General features: G+C 43.2%; 1 protein-coding gene across 3 annotated transcripts in view; it reads right to left on the reverse strand.

The window, feature by feature from the left end:
* Nucleotides 1-22,250, reverse strand: part of LSAMP (limbic system associated membrane protein) — a 2,408,919-nt gene that overhangs the window by 754,719 nt on the left and 1,631,950 nt on the right. For 2 of the 3 annotated variants that reach the window (XM_060234657.1, XM_060234655.1), the window contains exon 3: nucleotides 18,970-19,048. In XM_060234657.1, the coding sequence (XP_060090640.1) occupies nucleotides 18,970-19,048 (79 nt within the window). Of the gene's footprint in view, nucleotides 1-18,969; nucleotides 19,207-22,250 lie in introns of those variants that run through there. The other variant, XM_060234656.1, reaches the window with a different exon arrangement.

Here is a 22,250-nt window from a genome sequence, read left to right on the forward strand (position 1 = left end):
CTAAACCAGCATAGAACTTTACAGAGCTTTAAAGACCAATATACGGCTTTAAAGGCCAATAGCATCACCTGTTGGCTTTTAATGCTGTATGCTGCTTTAAAGATCAACATCCCTTTAGACAAATCTTGCTCTTGGGATAAATATTTTACAAGTTTACATGGTAGTTCTCACACAAATGAACCTTGTCCCCGAATTTCAGCTAGCTATAAGAAAGCATCACCATTCTAGGCAACAGAAGGCCCAAGCTCATCCCCTTACCCTAGCCATCTAATTATGAAAACTTTAGACCTCACCCAAAGGATAGTCTTGACAAACTGCAGACAGAGAAAAGAAAGGGTTCCCATTTTACAGGCCATAACATATTTTCCCTTTCAGAGTAGGTAAGAAAGGCAGGTGTGGTTTTTTTTCCCCTTATACCCTGGCCCAGCAACTGGAATACTTGTGCAAGTGGAGGGGAATTTTTTTTAAAAAAAACAGAAAACGCATGAGTCACTTAACCCTGCACATGCACTCATGAACTCCACATTAGTTTCCAGCCCCTCTAAGTTAACATGTTTCATGTGCTCCTTCAAGGAGCCAGCAGATTTAGCTTGAAGATCCATCTCTTAACACAGACACAGGTTTTATCAGCATGCCATTTTTGCACATACACACACATACAAAAATCAACCCCCCCCCCCCCAGGTACAGAAGAATAGGTAAATGAGTTCCTACACAAATATTATACCCTGTCTGTGTTAATTTTGCTGTTAGTAGGTAGGAGCCCAGTGCTTTCAGCTCTGTATAGTGAGTGGGCTGCCCACTGTAAGAACTGCCACACCTCAGCAGCATAACACCCCTTCCTGCCTTATACTGAAAAGAACAAACACTTGGCAGTTTGGAAGCAGACTGAACTGGCAATTTCCATTTATTCCCCATTCTTGATACAAGCCATCCTCTCCTTAGCCTTCAGTGTCCCTCTCCCCACCAACAGCAGCATTATATGGATTTCAGTGGGCTGCTATAGGAGCGGGGAAGCAGGAGTGTTCCATTCTGGAGATATAACATTTAGTTTGGATTCAAGTGAGTTCCTTGACAGTGGAGAATTAGGCATAGGCCAACCCTCCACCCCAAGCATTTTCTGCCTCATTCAATCAGCTGCATGTAATGCATTTGCACGTCTGGTTGCTGGCATGGCCCTAGTTATATAGAAGAGTCCTCAAACAAGTGAGCCAGCAGTGTGACTGGGGGAAATACCAAATAGGGATGATGCGTTTTGAGGAGAACATGGACTGAACATTCTGAATGGCTAGCATGCCTGTTGAGGTATTTCTGTTGAGTCACTTCCGCCCTCCACTGCCTTTCCATTTGCCATTTCAGGGAAACATATTCAATATAGCACAGGACTCAGGGAACTGAAATAAAAGTGCAGTTGCTGATAGAATTGGCCTAGTCTACTAGGTCCAAAACTCATTTTCATCAGCCACCCTTCCAAGGTTAATGAACGGAGTGTGATCAGCTTGAATATGATTAGTTATTATTTCAGTTTGCATCCCTGATGGCATCTTTAAATATATGTACCTAGCTTCTGAAGATAGGGACTTCCATGCTGTTAATACTGGGAGGGGGGTTACGGAATACATATTTCCCCATCATTATAGCTTGTGGAGGGGAGGAACCTGAACAACTTTTACAATCAACTATTAGAAGCACAACAGTGCTATCTGGATTAGAATTGGAAATGAAGCCCTCCTTTCCACTAAAGAGGAGATACAATTCAAATGCAAGCTTAAACTAAGCTAATGTGAGACCAATCAATAGAGTACCTCTGCATAGCTATCTCAATTTTAACATCATCTAAGAGGGAAACATATGGTACTTTGCTGCAGATTGAAATGTATGTTCAGACTCTGGGGAACACACTGAACAAACAGAGGCTGCCAGTTTTCATCCTCTGTTTTCTTTAACATAAGTTATAGATTTGGTATTATAATACTGCACATATTTCAATCAATGCAACCCTCTTTTGTTCTTTTCCCACTGAAGTCTCACCTGTGATTTGTTAACCCATCTACTCTGGCCCTCAAACGTATACAGTTTGTGCTGATGTGAACATTATTATCTGCATATATTCCAAATTCCAGACAGGTACGGTTTGCAACCCTCCCCTCAAATGAAAAATATATTCTACAAGTTTCACTCTTGCCAGAGCTATATATTTTCCACTGTCCTGTCTCTCTTTTTAGGTGTATATATTTAAATTTTCAGTACTGCATTAAAAGTACACTAGGTATCAGCAAAAATATAATGTGGTCTACAGTAAAATCTTTTCTTCTTCACAGTATGCACACATCATCTACAAATTTGCAAGCCAATGAATGCAAGATCTTGCTGCTGTTTTACATGACAATGTGCATATCTGTTTATTTATTTTGGATTATTTATATATTGCTTCTCAGCTTTTAGCTTTCTCATTGCATTCACAAAAGATACATCCTGAGGGTGGTTTCACACATACAGATCTGAAATGGTGTAAGAAGGGGAAATTGTAAGTAGGTTGCTGTTTCTTAACTATTTGGGTCTTCTTCCAAAGAAGGCTTGAGGCACCTTTCGCCATCTCTCATCTCTTGTTCTTTTCATCCTGAAACCAACAGAAGAACAGTAGGTCCCTGAAGGGGCTCAGGATGGGGCTCTGGGATCCCTGCTCTGTTCTTCCCTGTGGCATAGGAAGACTTGGTGCTTTCTGTTGTGACCCATCGCAACACACTCAGACTCTGAAGATTCCACTTCCAGTTTATATCAAATGCCTATACATCAAATAAGCAACAGTCAACTACAGTAAATATTACTGACCAACATCTGATAGTAATTAAAACTTAAGACATTATAATGGGAAAGGGAGAAGTGCCAGCAGCAGCATTATCTGAGTTTGGCTCCCTTTGGATGACAGAACACTGGAAATGTGTAGTGTAAGATTTGCTTTGTTTAGCTTTATCTTAGAAGAACATAGGTCAAAACAAACAGGCACTGCTAAAGGCAGGGCTTTTTTTGGTGCTAGTACTCACTGATGCTGAGTACCAGCACCTTTTTCAAAGAGACTCTTCCAAGATTTGATCCTCTTGTGCCAGCCCACCCCACAGTCAGAGAATGAGAAAATGGACCCTCAGAGCCAGCCTAGAAGGAGGAACATTTAATGGAAACTGGCACCTTGGTAAATTTGAGTACTGACATATTAAAGTGGGTTTTTTTAAGACACAGGCTATATGGCAGAAGATATTCTAACCCATAGCAAATCCCCTGACAGACAAACCCTGTACTGCCAATTGCTTCACCTTCAATCACCTCACAGCTTTTGTGTCCAGTCTGCTTCTCTCTCCCCCACCAAAATTGTTTTGGTACACACACAAACATATATGTGCCTGCACACAACCTCTTCATACCCTAAACTGGGTGGTTGTTTTTTCTCCAGATGCTGATGGTACCTGAGCAAAGTGCTGTGTGAAAAGCTCCTAAATTTAAAACTAAGAACATAAGAACATAAGTGAAGCCATGTTGGATCAGGCCAACGGCCCATCAAGTCCAACACTCTGTGTCACACAGTGGCAAAAAATTTTATATACACACATACACTGTGGCTAATAGCCACTGATGGACCTGTGCTCCATATTTTTATCTAAACCCCTCTTGAAGGTGGCTATACTTGTGGCCGCCACCACCTCCTGTGGCAGTGAATTCCACATGTTAATCACCCTTTGGGTGAAGAAGTACTTCCTTTTATCCGTTTTAACCTTTCTGCTCAGCAATTTCATCGAATGCCCACGAGTTCTTGTATTGTGAGAAAGGGAGAAAAGTACTTCTTTCTCTACTTTCTCCATCCCATGCATTATCTTGTAAACCTCTATCATGTCACCCCGCAGTCAACGTTTCTCCAAGCTAAAGAGTCCCAAGCGTTTCAACCTTTCTTCATAGGGAAAGTGCTCCAGCCCTTTAATCATTCTAGTTGCCCTTCTCTGGACTTTCTCCAATGCTATAATATCCTTTTTGAGGTGCGGCGACCAGAACTGCACACAGTACTCCAAATGAGACCACACCATCGATTTATACAGGGGCATTATGATACTGGCTGATTCGTTTTCAATTCCCTTCCTAATAATTCCCAGCATGGCGTTGGCCTTTTTTATTGCAGACGCACACTGTCTTGACATTTTCAGTGAGTTATCTACCACGACCCCAAGATCTCTCTCTTGGTCAGTCTCTGCCAGTTCACACCCCATCAACTTGTATTTGTAGCTGGGATTCTTGGCCCCAATGTGCATTACTTTGCACTTGGCCACATTGAACCGCATCTGCCACGTTGACGCCCACTCACCCAGCCTCAACAGATCCCTTTGGAGTTCCTCACAATCCTCTCTGGTTCTCACCACCCTGAACAATTTAGTGTCATCCGCAAACTTGGCCACTTCACTGCTCACTCCCAACTCTAAATCATTTATGAACAAGTTAAAGAGCATGGGACCCAGTACCGAGCCCTGCGGCACCCCACTGCTTACCGTCCTCCACTGCGAAGACTGCCCATTTATACTGACTCTCTGCTTCTTATTACTAAGCCAGTTTTTGATCCACAAGAGGACCTGTCCTTTTACTCCATGACTCTCAAGTTTTCTAAGGAGCCTTTGATGAGGAACTTTATCAAAAGCTTTCTGGAAGTCAAGGTAAACAACATCTATCGGGTCGCCTTTGTCCACATATTTGTTCACCCCCTCAAAGAAATGTAACAGGTTAGTGAGGCAAGATCTTCCCTTGCAGAACCCATGCTGAGTCTTCCTCAATAACCCGTGTTCATCAATGTGCCTACTCATTCTGTCCTTGATAATGGTTTCTACCAACTTTCCCGGTATTGAAGTCAGACTGACTGGCCTGTAATTTCCCGGATCTCCTCTGGAACCCTTTTTAAAGATGGGGGTGACATTTGCTACCTTCCAGTCCTCAGGAACGGAGGCAGATTTCAATGAAAGATTACAGATTTTTGTTAGAAGATCCACAAGTTCAACTTTGAGTTCTTTCAGAACTCTCGGATGTATGCCATCCGGACCCGGTTACTTATTAGTTTTTAATTTGTCTATCAGTTGTAGGACCTCCTCTTTTGTCACCTCAATCTGACTCAGGTCTTTCAACACCCCTTCCAAAATTAGTGGTTCTGGGGCGGGCAAAAAGTTCTCGTCTTCCACAATGAAGACGGAGGTAAAAAATTCATTTAGCTTCTCAGCCATTTCCCTATCCTCCTTCAGTAATCCTTTTACCCCATGGTCATCCAAGGGCCCCACTGCCTCCCTGGCTGGTTTCCTACTTCTAATATATTTGAAGAAATTTTTATTGTTGGTCTTTATGTTTTTTGCAATATGCTCCTCATAGTCCCTTTTTGCCTGCCTGATCACAGTCTTGCATTTGATTTGCCACAGCCTGTGTTCCCTTTTACTAATCTCACTTGGACTGGTTTTCCACCGCTTAAAGGAGTCCTTCTTACCTTTTACAGCTTCCATTATTTTGTTTGTTAACCACGCAGGCCTTTTCTTTTGCCTGTTTGTGCCTTTCCTAACTTGTGGTATGTATTTTATCTGAGCTTCTAGGATTATAGTTTTAAATAGCGTCCAAGCTTCCCCAAGGGTTTTGACCGTATGTACTTTTCCTTTCAGTTTCCTCCTCACATGCCTCCTCATCTCAGTGTATTTACTCCTTTTAAAGTTAAACGTGGTTGTGGCGGTCTTTTTGGACAACTCCCTATTTATACAAATGGTGAAATCAATAACATTATGGTCACTGCTCCCAAGCGGCGCAATCACTTTTACATCTCTCACCAAGTCTTGGGCATTACTTAGGACCAAATCCAGGATCACCCCACCCCTGGTAGGTTCTGAGACCCTCTGCTCCATAGCACAGTCATTGAGAGCATCAAGAAACTCAATCTCTTTCTCTCGACCAGAACACATATTGACCCAATCAATCTGCGGGTAGTTAAAATCACCTATTACGACACAGTTTTTACGTTTAGCCGCTATCTTTAAGCCTTCCATCATATTATATACTACAGCATGTACAGGTCAACAGTTGACATCTTTCATATATGTACTACCTCCAAGGCAGGATTCCAGCTGAACATCAAGATGACAAAATTAATGATTACTGGGTAATTAGACAACTTTAAGGTGGATGAGGAAGGAATTGAAATTGTTCAAGATTTTCTATTCCTTAGCTCCATCATCAACCCAGAGGGAGACTGCAACCAAGCAATCAGAAGGAAAATGAATCTGGGAAGGGTAGCTGTGATGGAGCTAAAAAAGATTCTTAAGTGTAGGGACATGTCACTGGCAACTAAGATGAAGTTAATTCATGTCATGGTATTCCCCATTACTATGTATGGGTGTGAAAGCTGGAGAAGAAAGCAGACAGGAATAAGGTTGCTTCATTTGAAATGTAGTGCTGGAGGAGTTTGATGGATACGGTAGACTGCCAAAAAAGACAAATAAGGATCTTAGACAAATCAAGCCTGAAAATAATATATTTCTTCTTCAGCAGAACTACCTGATGCTCAGCATATGTGTAACCTTAAAGCTAATGGACTGCAATATGTTGTGACTAGTACCTGTTGCACGATAACATCATCACTGGGGTAGGGACTGCTCCATAGCTACACTCTGAGAGCAGATTAAATGGCAGCGTAATTATCTTCATTTCAAGCTCCACCATTCTATTCTGATAACATTTTTCTCCCATTGTGAAACCGGTATATTTAAGCAGCTTTATCGCTTCAACATCTAATGCAATCAGCCTTTAATGAAATGCACTTTACCACATTCCCTGTTATGTAAATCGTATGCTAACAAAAGCTATAACCTTTGCAGCTCTTACTTTTCCTTCATATAGACTATGTTGGACACAAATTTTGTTTTAATGATGTATTACTCTTTCTGCTTGAAGAGGCTTTACCAAAATGCATAGCTCCAAAAATATCAAAAAAAGGGGAGGGAAGGTGGCTAGGGGAGGGAAGGTGGCTCAGTGGTAGAGCATCTGCTTGGGAAGCAGAAGGTCCCAGGTTCAATCCCCGGCATCTCCCAAAAAGGGTCCAGGCAAATAGGTGTGAAAATCCTCAGCTTGAGACCCTGGAGAGCCGCTGCCAGTCTGAGAAGACAATACTGACTTGGATGGACCAAGGGTCTGGTTCAGTATGAGGCAGCTTCATATGTTCATATGTTCATATGTTCATATATCAATAAAATATTTGAAGTCTGAAACCACTGCACTCATCCTGTTATGGAAATGTAATTCCAGCCTTCTTCACCCTTTGGGTTGAAATGTCCAGTAGAAGAATTCTGTTTCAGGAAGAAGGCGGACTTCTCAGGTCACACAAGGCCACCACAACCAATCTATTACTACTTAGGCCACTACAATTTGCCCAAAGGACAAAACAAAAAAATAAAAATATGGGCAAACCTAATGGTTCTATAGTCACTTGAAAAGTGTATGCATGCATATAATCTATTAATCAAAATAAAACTTTTTTTAAAAAATGGATTTTCTTTTCCAAAATATTTCTATTACTTTATGCCTATGTGCCTCTTTGAACAAAGAGACACAAATGAAAGGTTAAACGAGGACTCAAAATGTTAACAGCTAACAGGCAGGGCTCTCCCTGTAAAAAAAGTCTATAGGTTGTTCCCACCCTGAATCACATCACTGTTTCTCATTCCTGGAAATAGATCATGTTCTTCCTGGAACATTTAATATTTGTTAAAATTAGAAGTTGGTGATTTATTCATACATACCCATGATTTTGCTCTTTACTTTGATAGTCCGTCCAGATTTTAAACTCATAGTAGTTAAACAAAAAACAATGACCTAGGGTCCTACATTTGGTCCTGATCCTCTCAGAAACAAATAATCTTTTGACAATCACTAGCAACGAAATTCTCAGGAGAGTTATACTGAAGCCAATAGGCTTAGAAGTATATTACTGCAGTTTTTCTACAATCCTGCTCTGCCCATCATGAAAGGCACGGAGTTTCCACATCTTCAAGATAGGAGTAGTAAGCAATGAGAATAAGACCAACTTTCTATTTGGTCTTCTCACCTCCCCCTAGGGATGCCAGCTGAAATCAAAGCCTCCCCCTTGAATGAAAGCTTATGTCCAGACTATAGAGAAAATGGATACTTTGGAGGGTGGATTGTATAGCATTGTATCCCACTGAGGTCCCATTCCTCCCCAGGTTTCATCCCCAAATTTCTAGAAGCTTTCCAATCTGGAGATGGCAACCCTACTTCCTAGCCTCTGGTGACCAGGGGGAATCTCACAATCCCACTCTCACCATTTACCGGTCATTCAACAATGGCACTCTGATGGCAAAGTATCCTAACTACCACAAGCAAGAGATGGGAGAAGGAGTTTAGCTCAATATACCTCATTTCTTCCAAGACCATTCTGTACTCTGCTACACAGATTGCTTGGGTCTGGTTTTCAACACACAGGGCAACTCACATGCTTAAGGGTTCTTTATGTATATGATGGTCAGATTGCAAGGAATACCAGTGGAAGAAAGAGACCTCAAATTAAACAAAATGGAGTTTTATTGTCTATAAATGTATGAATTCACACTACACATTAATGCAAAATACTAAACATAGATCAACACACACCATGGTTGGCCCTAGACTGTCTGGCACCTTAGGCAAGGCTAACTTCTGGCACACAAACACACCCTGCACTGATAACACCACTGAGTCACATGGAGCGGGGGTTGCCCAATTTGGTGCCCCCAGAAGTCCGGTGTTCTAGGCAATCACCTAGTTTGCCTGACACACAGAGAGAACTGAGAAACAGAGAGGTGATCAATAGTGACAAAGAAGAGGGTTGGTTGTGATTGGAGCAATATTCACCTGAACCTGAGACTGGAATCCATGTGCAGAAAGGGGGGGGGGGGAGACATGGCTGACCAGTGGTTCATGTCAAGGGCTAGATACAGTCTTGAGGGTACACTCTTCTGGGCGCCTCAAGAGATGTACCAAACTGGGGTGTAGAGTGTCAGTTTAAGTAGTCATGAATGGACTGGCCCAAGGTGTAATGAGTAACTAGATTAAAACTGGGTACGTGTAGGATGATTGGTTTAAGATTCCGACGTCCAGAAGGTTGCCCATGTTTGTGTTCCTATGTGTCAGTGGCTCAATGTTGAGTGGGGAGAGGTGCTAGACCTTCTAAATTATTTTGCAGGAGACAGTGCAGCTGTGCCAGAGTTAGAGAAGACAGAATTAGGGATTAGTAGGAAGACAAGATTGACTATGATATTGTGTCGGTCATGGGATCCTTTGTATGTGCTTGCTCTCAGTATTCCTTTAGGCTCATCTTCCCTTGACCTACCCCATTCTGACCCACCTTCAAAGTGGAGTTCTTAGGCACTGGGGAAAATCCAGTTTTTATGGATGTCAGCGCTTTCACCCCGCACTTCCAGATGTTTGAACTTTCCTGTTGCAAACTCAAGCCAATTGGGAAGTGTTAACCTTTCTGTTCATTTCTGCTGCCCTCACCCTTTTTAATCAGGTAGGGATGTGCATATAGAAGAAGAAGAAGAAGATATTGGATTTATATCCCACCCTCCACTCCAAAGAGTCTCAGAGCGGCTCACAATCTCCTTTACCTTCCTCCCCCACAACAGACACCCTGTGAGGTGGGTGGGGCTGGAGAGGGCTCTCACAGCAGCTGCCCTTTCAAGGACAACCTCTGCCAGAGTTATGGCTGACCCAAGGCCATTCCAGCAGCTGCAAGTGGAGGAGTGGGGAATCAAACCCGGTTCTCCCGGATAAGAGTCCGCATACTTAACCAGTACACCAAACTGGCTCTCCATAATTGCTCCTGGGTACATAATTGCTCCTGGGTCATCAATCACCACTCTTGCATTTATTATTTAGAGTTTACAGACCCCTCCCCCCCTCTAATGGGAGCTGCTCAAGACTGTGTTTTCCTTAAGAAATCCTCCAAGGCACAGTTTCAAAAACACTTCCTCCACGCTGCACTACATATCCCAGCAGTCTCCTCCAGCATTCCCAGTGGCCAACAGTTGCCACCATCCTGCTAGGAGTTTGAAGCACTGCTTCGCTCAAGCCCTCATGTGCATACTCAGAAGACAAATGATGAAAAAAAACTGCCTGACTACCCATGCCATGGTCACTACACAGCAATAATCCAATCAACTACAGAATGAGCACATGCTGAAGTAGTTTGCAGTGGGATGTCTGATCAAAAGCTACAAAAAAACAAGAACAAACAAAGGCGGGGTCAGATCACACTATGTCTCCTGTCTGACTGCAGCCCTGGTTCACCAAAAACACTAATGGGAAGAGCTATCTAGGTCCCGGTAAGTTGCTGTGTAAAAGCTACCTCTATACCATGTTTTATGTATTTATCACTGAAGCAGGGCTGAAATAAAAGGTATTAAATAAGGTAAATTGAAAGCCATTAATTAGGCACAAGGGCAAGAAAACAAAAGGTTAAAGATATTTTGAAAGTCCTTGCCAGACGTCTCTGTGAAATAATCCTCCTAGATTGTGACAGTAAGGAAAGGGACGTTAGCAGTGTGTTTGACAGCATAAGGCAGCAAAAGAGGAAGTTAATCCTTCACCCACCGGGTTGGCCGCAACTGCTGAAAAGAGGAACTAGAAACTGGCTGGAATAAGCATTAAGCAAATATACCTTGGAAAATGTCTCAGGAGCAGGTCAAAGGTGCAAATGTGTTTTTGATGAAGGATACTGCTGCAAGAGTGTTAGCAACATCAATGCCATGTATGGAAAGACCCTCCCTGTCTCCTCCTTGTTCCTTTAGTAATATGACGCTTGTAATGATGGGGTTATGGGGTGGTCCTTTCCTGAGATTGTGCGATTGTTTACTGGAAATGATCGTCTGTGACTATAAAACTGTAGACCTTCCTGAAATCGGGGCTCCCAGATTCGTTTAGACATGAATATGGTCTGGGGTCCGTGTACACGTTAAATAAACGGCTGTTTCTTCCTGATTTCACCTGTGGCCTCGTTTCTGCCTGACCACCAGCAGCTAAGGTTGCTGCTACATCACCAACTACTTTTGATTTGTATCCTACAATTCCTTTAGGGAGTTCAAGGTGACACAAATTAGGCTATGAGAGAAAGAGACTGTGATAAGCCCTAAGTCACCCAGTGAGCTTCACGGCTAAATGAAAATTCAATATCAGGTTTCCCTAATTCAAGACCACAACGACCTCTACCCCATCTGCTTCTGCTTCTTTGTTTAAAAAAAACCTTAACTTATCAATAAATCTGTCTTTTCTACCCAAGTGTCTGTCTATGTATTGTTCAGATATGGTCTGGTTGGGTGACTTTGGCATGTCACACTTTCTCCAGTTGTAAACTGAATCAATGAAGGCAAAGATCTCAAAATATAACAATCCTGCATAATGATAAATAATCATTAGTGGGCTGGATATTGAAGAAGCGCTGGGTGACTTATCTGAAATTAGTCATAGCAGTACATGGGACAGCAATAAGTAACAGGCATTTTAAGGTTGGTTTCAAACATTTTGAGTCATTACCCTAACACAAGAAGCTGCCTTCTAATGAGCCAAACTGTTAGCTCACTATTTTCTACCCCAATTGGCAGGTCTCCAGGATCACACCCGCTACTTACCTGATCCCTTTAGCTGGAGATGCTGGAGACTGAAGTTGGAATCTTCTGCTGGAATCTTCTGCATGCACACCAGGTGCTCTATCATAGCTCCTCCACAGAGGAAAGCTCAAAGAGATTTTTAACATTTGCCTCAAACTTGAAAGGGCTGATTTCTAAAAAAAGTGCACTAGTGTTTCACATATAATATAGTTAACTGGAACTCATCAGCTACAGAAGACAGAATTTCTAAATCTATTCATGAATGCTACTTGCAAGAGGAATGAGAATTCAGTACAATTTGTTTTCAGTGGTTAATGAGGTAGACAACAATGTAACAAAAAAGGAAAGCCAAGGCAAGCTCAATACTGTCAGATCTTGGAAGCTAAGCAGGGTCTACTCTGGCAAGTACCTGGATGGGAGACTATCTTGGAATATCAGAAGTCAAGAGGGCAGAGGCAGGCACATCTCTCAATATCCTCCATGCCCCCAGGAGGGGGATCAATCACCAGAGGTCACCATGACTTCCAGATGCATACACATGCACACGTACCACACACAAAAAAATACAAAAGTACAACAAACAACAAAAACCATCACTTTGGGGACTAGATTCTAAGCAAGGTAACCAAGAAACTGAACCTGGTCATATGATGGCAACACCAAGAATGGTCAGAAGGTCAAGAGCTCACAAAAACATGGGCCTTTGTGAAAAACTACAGCTATTTCTCTTCATCTCTACCTACTGAAAGAAAGAAAAAATGTACCTGGTTGTATACAGGTTTTTAGCTCCTGTGGTAATTGTATTAATACATGTCAGATCAGACTAGGCCATGGAGCAGCAATTAAAGGAGAATAGGAACAAGATGAAATTAGTTTTGTTAAAAAGATGAAAACTGTAGAGGTACTGCATGCAAGCCGAGATCCACCATAATTAAGGCACAAAGCAATCTGAATCCAGATCTATAGAACCTCTACAGTTCTGAAATGGAGAAGAACTACTCATAGCTCTTTTAAATGACTGCAAGAACACTGTGTGGTACCATACATTACTGAGCAAAGGCATTGTTGAGAGCTGTAACATTTTCTACATAATTTTGATTCCTATTCTTTTTTTTAATTTTTGACCAAGATTAAAAATTGAACATATAACTTTAAATACGGTTTCTTACTCTCCTCATTCATCCTAGAGATTTGAAATTCAGTAATAGTTTTAACAAATCACTACATTCCACTGCAACGAAAATACTGTTTTATCAGGAAAGACAAAGAGAAAAATCACAGCTGTGCCCATTAGGGTCGCCAAGTCCAATTTAAGAAATATCTGGGGACTTTGGGGGTGGAGCCAGGAGACTTTGGGGTGGAGCCAGGAGACATTGGGGCGGAGCCAAGATCAAGGCTGTGACAAGCATAATTGAACTCCAAAGGGAGTTCTGGCCGTCACATTTAAAGGGACGGCACACCTTTTCAATGCCTTCCTTCCATAGGAAATAATGAAGGATAGGGGCACCTTCATAGAATATTCACAACTGGTACAATATACATGCATTTTATACTTCTTAATTTGTACCTTAGCATAAAGCATCTTATAGTGCATTTCTCTCAGCATAAGGAAAAACTGAAGCTGAAATTTCAAAGGAGAATCTAAAAGTAATAACTTTTGATAGGCTACCTGACTTGTGTTCACATTTCACTATTTGTCAAAGCAAACAAACCTTGCATTTTATTGGTGAATATGATGACTGTCATTGTTTCAGTTATAACTTTACAAGGTCACAAATATTCATGAACTTCAAGATTGCAGATTGCATATTCATGAACTTTGCTGTACTGACAAACCTGGGGACTGTCTTTGTGAACTTGGTATGCAAAATGCACAAATGAAACACAAACTCAAATTCATTTATTGAAAATTAATGAGATCAGATTAATGCAGACTTCACACTGAATAACATTAATCTTTGGTTTAATGGGCCAAATCACTAGTGGGTGTCCTTATAACCATGTTTCAGGCCATGAAGCAGCAGAATACCACCCATCTTTGCAACTACAAACATGCACCTGCTGAGAGCATACAAATGGCCTAGAGTTCTCCTATGAATTTGAAATTATTAATCCAAAGTTATTGATATATGGAGTTAATTTCTGCCTTCAACAATGGTTTAGGCCATAACCCCAATGGTTAGTAAAGCTCCAAGTAGAACAAAAGAGCAGCATTCTGCTCTTTATGTTCAAAATTCTACTGAAGCATGGGGAGAGTTTTTATATGACCAGTGTTGCAGATGAAGGATGGACCAAGCTCCAAATGAATAAGGGAAAGTTACTGTAATGTGAAGTTTAATTTAAACTATCATATGCTATCATCCAAACTTCTACACAGCAAGGTTTTCAAGAAGATACCAATGTCTATTCTCAGATGCTCAGAATCCATCCAAGGTATTCTAGGAACAACAACTGACCATTCTGCCCTGAAGCACACATTTGGTGTGCATCTGAGAAGTTCTGACTACAGGGCACAAGCTACTGGCAAAACATTCTCCCTGTCCCTAGAACCTGCAAGAAGATAGACATGCAAACAGAATTCTCCTACTCTGCTTCTGACCTTCTCTGACATCCTGTGCAAAGCAAAACTGATGGTTCTGTTGAATTTATGGAGTCCCTGAAATGTGCTAATTGTATCACCAACTGTAAGCCACACATCTGAGATTCACTCAGGCCCCTATGCATTCAGCCAGAATCTCTGCTGTTTCACTTATGCACTTGCAACTTTATGGTCCTTTGGAAAGCCAAACACTAGCAGTTTGCTCCACCTTGCTCAAAAACCAGGCACACAGGTTAGTCATTCCCTGCAGCCCAATCACACTTTAAAACTCTGCTTAGATAAGTCTCAGACCCAGAACATGGCATCTATGGAATACCTCTCAAATCCAACCATCACTATTTTCTTTCACATAAGGAAGAAAAAGATCAAATGACTGGCTATTCCCAGAAAAAAAGAGAGAGGAAACTAGCTGTTATCCACAAGGGACCTCAAACCTATAGGTCAGCTGTATCTTTTCAGGAGGCTGGATCAAATATTACTTAATATCTGCAAACATTCACATATAAGGTAACCACACTTCCATCTAAATCATATAATTTTTTAAAAAAAAATCTGTGCAAAGGTCATGATAACATATCCCTGTTCAAGTGGTTCATAAGTATACAATGAACCCAACTCTGTTTGCTCTTCCCCCATCATGATGTCCATTTGCACGGCACTTATGCACAGATACCTGAACACATGTAGAATTAATCACATGTTCTCCATTTTCCAGAATATGAATTGTGTATATGGGAGTTAACATTAATTTGGATGCACATATATAGCCTCTCTGCAATTACATCCTTTGAAGGCATGAAGGCCAGGGCCTGTAAATAGTGTTGGATATTGTAACTCTGCATGCAAGAGAATCTGGGAAGGAAAGGATTAAGAGAATTCTCTCAAGATCACAGGTGGCCAAACTGTGGCTCAGGAGCCACACGTGGCTCTTTCACACATATTATGTAGCTCTCAAAGGCCCCACCTCCCTGTTGGCCTGTCTGGAGAAGGCACTTATCTTTTCAAATCACTTCTCCAAGCCAAGCTAGCCAGCAGCTTAGATAATGCATTTAAAGTTAAAGTTGCTTTCCACCTCTCCCTTCCTCCATCTATTTCGTTCCTTCCTTCCTACCTACCATCAAATATCTGACATTCATGTCCTATGTCTCTCAAACATCTGATGTTTGTTCTATGTGGCTCTTACATTAAGCAAATTTGGCCACCCCTGTTCAAGATGATGGCCAATATCCTGACCAAGCTGTTATCAAGAGACAGATTTGAAAAACTATGAAATAAGCTGAAACTTGAGAACTCTTGCATGCAACATTAAGAAGGGGTGTTGGATGTTGTAACTTTGCATGCAAGAGGATCTGGGAGGGAAAGGGTTAAGAGAATTATCTCATTCAGGTACACTTGGCAATTTTGGCCCCCACCATCTCATTGGTTAGATGTTGAGGCTCTTTAGCCATTGCTTGCCTTCTATTTTATCTTCTTCTCTCTTACATGAAGCTGTAGGAAGTTAACCTTCTGAAGTTAATCAGTTTGCAGTAAGTTAAATGTACCTACATGAATATGTTGTGTAAGATGTGCTTCTATTTTTGTAAGAAAAACATTCTTTTTCTTATTACCACTGGAGTCATATCATCTTTGTAATTTGTTTGAACAATATTTTCCCTTAACCAGGAAACGTGGAGGATAGGGAATACTGTGCAAAGCTTATGTGCTTCCAAGCTGAATGGTTTCTTTAAACATTTACCCCAATAAATAAAACCCAAATTCCTTTTATGCATTCATTTCTATTCAAATAAATGCCTACACAGTGCTACAGGGAAACCACAACATTGGCCCATAGTAATCTCTTTAGCTGTGCAGACAGCCAAAAGAATTTTCCAGCACAAACCCCACAGCACTTGTGGACTGCAGGGCTCACATCCTTGAAATAATTGCCTTGAGTGAGCACATTTATGTGCAACATGCACAGAAACTCCTGACAAAGATAGATCAATCCTGAATCAAAGTATTGCCTGGGGCAAATTTACAAAGCATGCAGGTCCTTTTGTGTTTGTGCTGCTGAAACTCTCCTTGATGCAGCTGGATCTTCAGTTGTTCATGTTTTTTTTTCTTTTAAAAAACCCACCTCAACATGAAAGTTTGCATACTCTGTGTGCAACTGTGCAAAAGCTGGTATAGTAAATGTCCCCCACCCCACCCCTTTCCTCTGTGCTTCTGGGCTCCAAATGCAACAACAGATGCCAATATGCTTATCAAATATTGCCAAACTGTGCACATTCCTATCCCTCACACAAAAGGATGGGATGTGTTTGTGAACATTCTGTGTCACCTCCATGCTGGCTACAGACAGCCTCACTGCAAATGTATTTTGAACACCAAGTATCTCTAGATAAACTCCAGGGCTGCAAGGTTAAGTGGGAAATAGAAATCCAATGACCCCTAGCTGGGTAAGTGAGCTTAATGACTTCACTGCTGCCATAGTACATAGTGGAGCTGAGCATACTCCCTCCAATGCTATGCAGGAAAGTGGGAGACCAGTGGAATTACGTACCGTGCATTTTAAAACTGAAGCACATACATAAGCACTGCTGAAAAGGGGTTAACAAAACTACAAATCCCTGGGGGGAGAAGGATAAGACAGAGGACTCGGAGTCCGAGGCAGCAGCACCCACTGTTAGGTGTTTGTAGTTCTGCTGACGCTTTCTATCACAAGGCAGATAAATTACTCAGTAAATCCTATTACTCCATGTGGATAAACCTTACATGAAAGTTAACAAGTCTGGAGAGCTGGGAAAATGGATTCTGCAGAAAGGATATGCCAGGATCAGAACATATCCAGCTCACAGGAACTCAAGAGGAGCAAAAAGGCACACGTTCTCTTTAGCTTTGCTTTCTGGAATCCCCTCTCCCTGTACCAATATCAACATGTACTTAAATATATTGGAAGCAAAGGTAATACAGCTGGTTCTGTCTTTCTGTACCCATCATCTTCGAAATAATGAACTCCCTAAAGAAAAGAGAGTCCTCCCTTAACACTATTGGAGTTCTTCTTTCATGCTTTCTCCCTCTCCTCAATAATAAGAATACACCTACAATTATTAAACAGAGAGACAGAGGAAAGAGTACTGGAGCTCAAAAGCTCACAGCGGCATCTGTTGGCTACCAGGACTAATTCCAGAGGAAGAGAATGAAAAACTTTGCTGCTGTCATTAGCTTTGCTAAGGAACTGCTCCCTGGGCATTTGAGGGTTGTGCACCATCAGCTCTTTGCATGGATTACACGCTTATTCTAAATCACGCCCAATAGTTTTATTGCCATAATATGTAGAGTGCATGCATGAGCGTGCACAGAATGAGAGAGAGAGCAGGTTTGTTAGTAGGACAGCTACGCTAGGTTAAATTTTGCAGATTATGATGATATAACTTATTTGAATGAAATGGGGAAAGAGTTTCTAAGTCAGAACCAAACTGTGCAGAAATGGTTGTTTTTGTTTTTACACCATTCATGCAATCCCAGTTTTGAGGCAATGGCATATTCAGGAGTGGCATCCACAGAACTGGCTACCTAAATCACCCACATGAGGCATGCTTCTTCAAGGCTCAGATAAGGCAACTGGAAGAGCAAGCAGATAAGCAGAGCACCTTCTAACCTCAAATACCACCATGGTATCCCAGTGAAAACAAATGACATTCAGTTCAAACGACCCAAAGATTCTCATCACAGAATTCTGCCAGAAAACATTTGCTGTTCTGTGCAAGACCCAGATCAAGTATTTGAAGATTCACTTGACCAGCGCTCAAATTTTAGAAGACTACAACATCTGGAAGGGAGAGAAACATTTCCACAAGTCACTAGTGATTGGTCCCTCAACAACAAAATGTGGTAAGAGGAGTCATCCTCCAAGCCCCCCCCCCCGGTGTTTTATGTGGTCGTTGGAATATATTATTTGTTATCTTATATATATCCAAAATGTTTGAAGTGCCTTACAACAAACCAGCATTAAAATTACAGTAATCAAATCCTTGATTTTTTAAAAAAAAAATTAGAGAAAACAGCCCAATCTCCACTTCAAAGCCAAGACAAACCTTTTTCTACCTGTGCCCATTTCACTGAAGGGCAAGTAAGTTATATACTCCCCACTTGGTGCATTCTTCTCCAGACCAAGGAAGGAAGAGAAGCAAACTGATAGATGGGGCGAGGGGACACCTATGTGATTTCCCAATCCAGGAAAGGCTCCATTCCAAACCACTCCCGGGATACTATTTAACAGCATCGTTTACGAAGTAAGTACCATTAGACATCGTCACAGGCTAGTCAGCGGCATAATCCTATTTGCTCCGTGTCTGTGCTTGTGTGTGTGTACAATTAACCAGTCGCCCAGTTAACAGCAGAGAATGCGAAAGGCAAACAAAACACTTTGCGTCGATTGGTGCGTCCCCACTCTCTCTCTCTCCCTCACGCGCACACACACACACACACACACACACACTTCTAGCGGTTCGGGGTGGCTCGCAATCCTCGCGGGGCGAAAAGGTTTCTTGCGTTCTTCCTTTCTTTTCCAGGGGGCAGCGATGCTGAATGGGAACTAGTTTCACACATGCACCTCCCGGGGGGTCGCGGACAAACAGAGACAACAGTGAGGCGCGTTTCCTCGCCGGGGCGGGCAGGAGACACACAGGAGGAGAGAAGAACAAGGAAAGTTGGGCGGTCGCCCCCTACCTGAGGATGGCTGTGTCCCCCTGCCTCACCGTGATGTTGTCCGTGCCTCGGTTATAATCCACGCTGCGGACCGGCAGCCCTGTTGGGAGAAGGCAGAGCAATCTCAGTAGGACCAGCGGGAATTGTCTCCGATCGGGCTGAGCCCTTCCCACCATGGCTGGAGTTGCAAAGGACGGACTTTTCTTTCGCGCGCTCTCCCGCTCGGCGCCTGCAGGAAGACGGCGGGACGCCCAGCGAGGCGGCGCGGGGGGCCCGGGGCCAGGAGAGAGAGGAATTCTCCGGAAAGCCGTCGAGGGGAGGGAAGATGCACAACTCTGCCTCTTTCGTCCAGAAAAGCTGGCTAGGTCGCTCTCGCGGCTTCTCGCTCTGCCTAGTTCTCTTTGGCTGCGGTTCCCTTTCGATGCCTTTCCTGTGATCTGAATGGGAAAGTCTTCCTCCCCCCACCCCTCTTTCGTCTTTTTGTCTTTCTTTCTTTCTTTTAATACAAAGTGTCCCTCAAAACAACCCGTAAGGAGATCAAAACGAAGCAAGCCCGGGAGGATCCGTGCAAAAGACGAGGCTGCAGACTGACGCCAGACCTTTTTTTTAAAAAAAAATAATAACAATACTACGAAAACAAACCAAGCGAGCGGTCCAGAAGAGCTCCAAAAGGGCAAGCGAGCCCCCTAAGGCGAGGGGCTGGGACTTCTCCTGCCTCCGCCTCCTCCCTCCCGCCCGCCCGCCCGCCTCCTCCTCCTCCTCCTCCCGGGCGTGTGTGGATGCTCCTGCTCAGGCGAGCGGCAGAGCAGGCTCTGAGCGCTCGCCTCCCTTCCTAACCCACTTTCCCAGGCGGAGCGAGGGAGGGGGCGAAAGTGGGGGGGGGGAGGGGGAGCGAGCGGCTCCCAGGCAAGCCGGAGCTCAGCACGAGGGGAGGGGGCTTCCCTCTCCGCCCGACTCCCGCGCAACTCCTTTGCACCCTCTCTCCCGCCCCCCTTTCCCCTCGGAGCTTCGCACAACTGCCCCCTTCAGCTGCAGCCAGCCCGCCCGCCCGGATCAAAGCCTGATGCTCCTTGAGGTTGTCACGACAACAGCTTCATTTGAGGCCTGGCCGAGCCCCTCCAGACAGAGGGCCTGCGGGAGGCTTGGGAAGCGGAGGGGATTGAGAGAGCAGGGAAGGGGAGAGGCAGGCGGCGCTGCGGTAGGGGCTCTACTCTACGTAAAGGGGCCGAACGAGGAAAGCCAGGCTAAAAGGAAAACGGGCTCTAGGTAGGGTCGGATACAGTTAGAGAAAAGAAACAAAGTCACAAATTAGCACACGCAGTCTAATGCTATGTTAGGTTGCCAACTCTGAGTTGGGAAATTCCTGCACATTTGGGGTGCGGGGATTGGAACCTGCTATGGGCAGGGTTTAGGGGAAGAGAGTTCTCAGTAGGGTACCGTGCCATACACAGTCTACCTCCAAAGTTGCCGTTTGCTCAGAGGAGCTGATCTCTTATCATCTGGCAATCAGCTGTGATATCACATCAGGATATCTCCAGGCCCCACCTGGAGATTGGCAACATTAGATGCTGCTCATCCATGCATCGTAAGTGGGAAGTGTTTACAGGAGCAAGCAGTTTTGCACTCTACCCCTGATCTAGTGTGGTGTACAGCCTAACTGGTAGGTAGGTCTGTTTGTGGTGGATGAATCAGACAAGTGGCTTTGCAATAAGAGCTCTGTCACCACAAGTTGAAAAACGTGTCCAGCCTGAGCACAAGATGGCTTCCCTCCTGACTACCATGCATCACTGGAAGTTGTGTGCATGAAAAACCCAGTCCTGTAAACCTAATCCTGTGCAGTCTGAACCATGTGAAAATGCAAGGTTAAATTAGTGCAATGCAGTGTTTCAGTGACCATGACTTAGATTCTACACATACTTCAGCATGTAGAGGTCAGGATTGGGGCCTATGGTAGTATAAATGACCTTCATCTCCATTTTAATTTCTCTTAAAATGAATGAAAATGCAAGGTTACCATACACCATTTTCTTCACCTACAAAAAACAGAATTTCTAACTTCAGCACTGCATCATGTTACAGGCTTTCTACCCAGTGTTCAAAATAAGATAGCAGACTGAACTGACAGAATTCTAGACTGGACCTTCACACTGAAGGGGGGGAGGGAGTCATGTGTTGTCATCTTCAGGTAAAAAGCTCCTCACATAAACTAGTACATAAAATGTCACAACACTGGCTTAATGTGCTGTTTTACCTTATGCAGGCAGCTTTTGATGGAAAAAGAAGAGTTGGTTTTATACCCTGCCCTTTACTATCTGAAGAAGTCTCAGAGCAGCTTATGATCACCTTCCATTCCTCTCCCCACAACAGACACCCAGTGAGGTAGGTGGGGCTGAGAGAGCTCCGAGAGATCTGTAACTGACTGCATGTGAAGGAATGGGAAATCAAACCTGATTCTCCAAATTAGAGCCAGCCACTCTTAACCACTACACCATGCTGGCTTGAGCAGAGGAGAGCATTGAAAAGTATGCCCCTCCAACCTGCAATCTGAAGTGGTGCTGTCCAATATCTGACAACCATTGCCCCAAACTGTTACCAGCTCCAGGTAGAAAAATTCCTGGAGATTTTGGGGATGGAGCCTGAGAAGAGTGTGGTTTTTGGAAGGGAGGAGCCTCAGAGAGTATAATGCAAAGCAGCCATTTTGGCCAGGGGAGCTAATCACTAGTCTGGAGACCAGTTCCAGGATATCTCCAGCCACCAATGTTAGTTCCCATTGGTGGTTTTCCCATCTGGTATTCACAGGGTCATCAAGAAACATTAATATATATAGACCATTTCAGGTAAACCCACCAAGGTTTTCCAAGCTCATTGTTCATCCCCAAAAAAACATGTAATTATTTTGTGGGCAAACACATCACACTGCCCCATGGAGTATTTCCCTCTCTAATTGCAAGCATGTGGCTCCATGTCTGTGCATATGTGTTCTCAGTGCCTTACCTCACAACCTACTTGTGTATGGGTCCTCACTCTGCAGTCCATGAAATGCTGGTCATTTCGCTGCTGCCTCCACAGACCTTGTTCTTTGAGACTGGAAACTTATTGCCGTCCCTAAATCACTTTCTCTTTCCTCTTAGCTAGTTTGTGTGTTTGTATGTGTGTGTTGCCCTGTAATTCCTGTTTCAATCAAACCCATTCCAGTTGAATGTCTGATGATTTATTTTGAGAGTTTAAGGGAATGAACTCTGTATACATAGGTGGAAAATCCCAGTTACCCTCTCTTGCTTTGTCTCCTTTAAGCTAATTTC

Source organism: Heteronotia binoei, chromosome 3 (genome assembly GCF_032191835.1).
Source record: "Heteronotia binoei isolate CCM8104 ecotype False Entrance Well chromosome 3, APGP_CSIRO_Hbin_v1, whole genome shotgun sequence".
Classification (NCBI taxonomy): domain Eukaryota; kingdom Metazoa; phylum Chordata; class Lepidosauria; order Squamata; family Gekkonidae; genus Heteronotia; species Heteronotia binoei.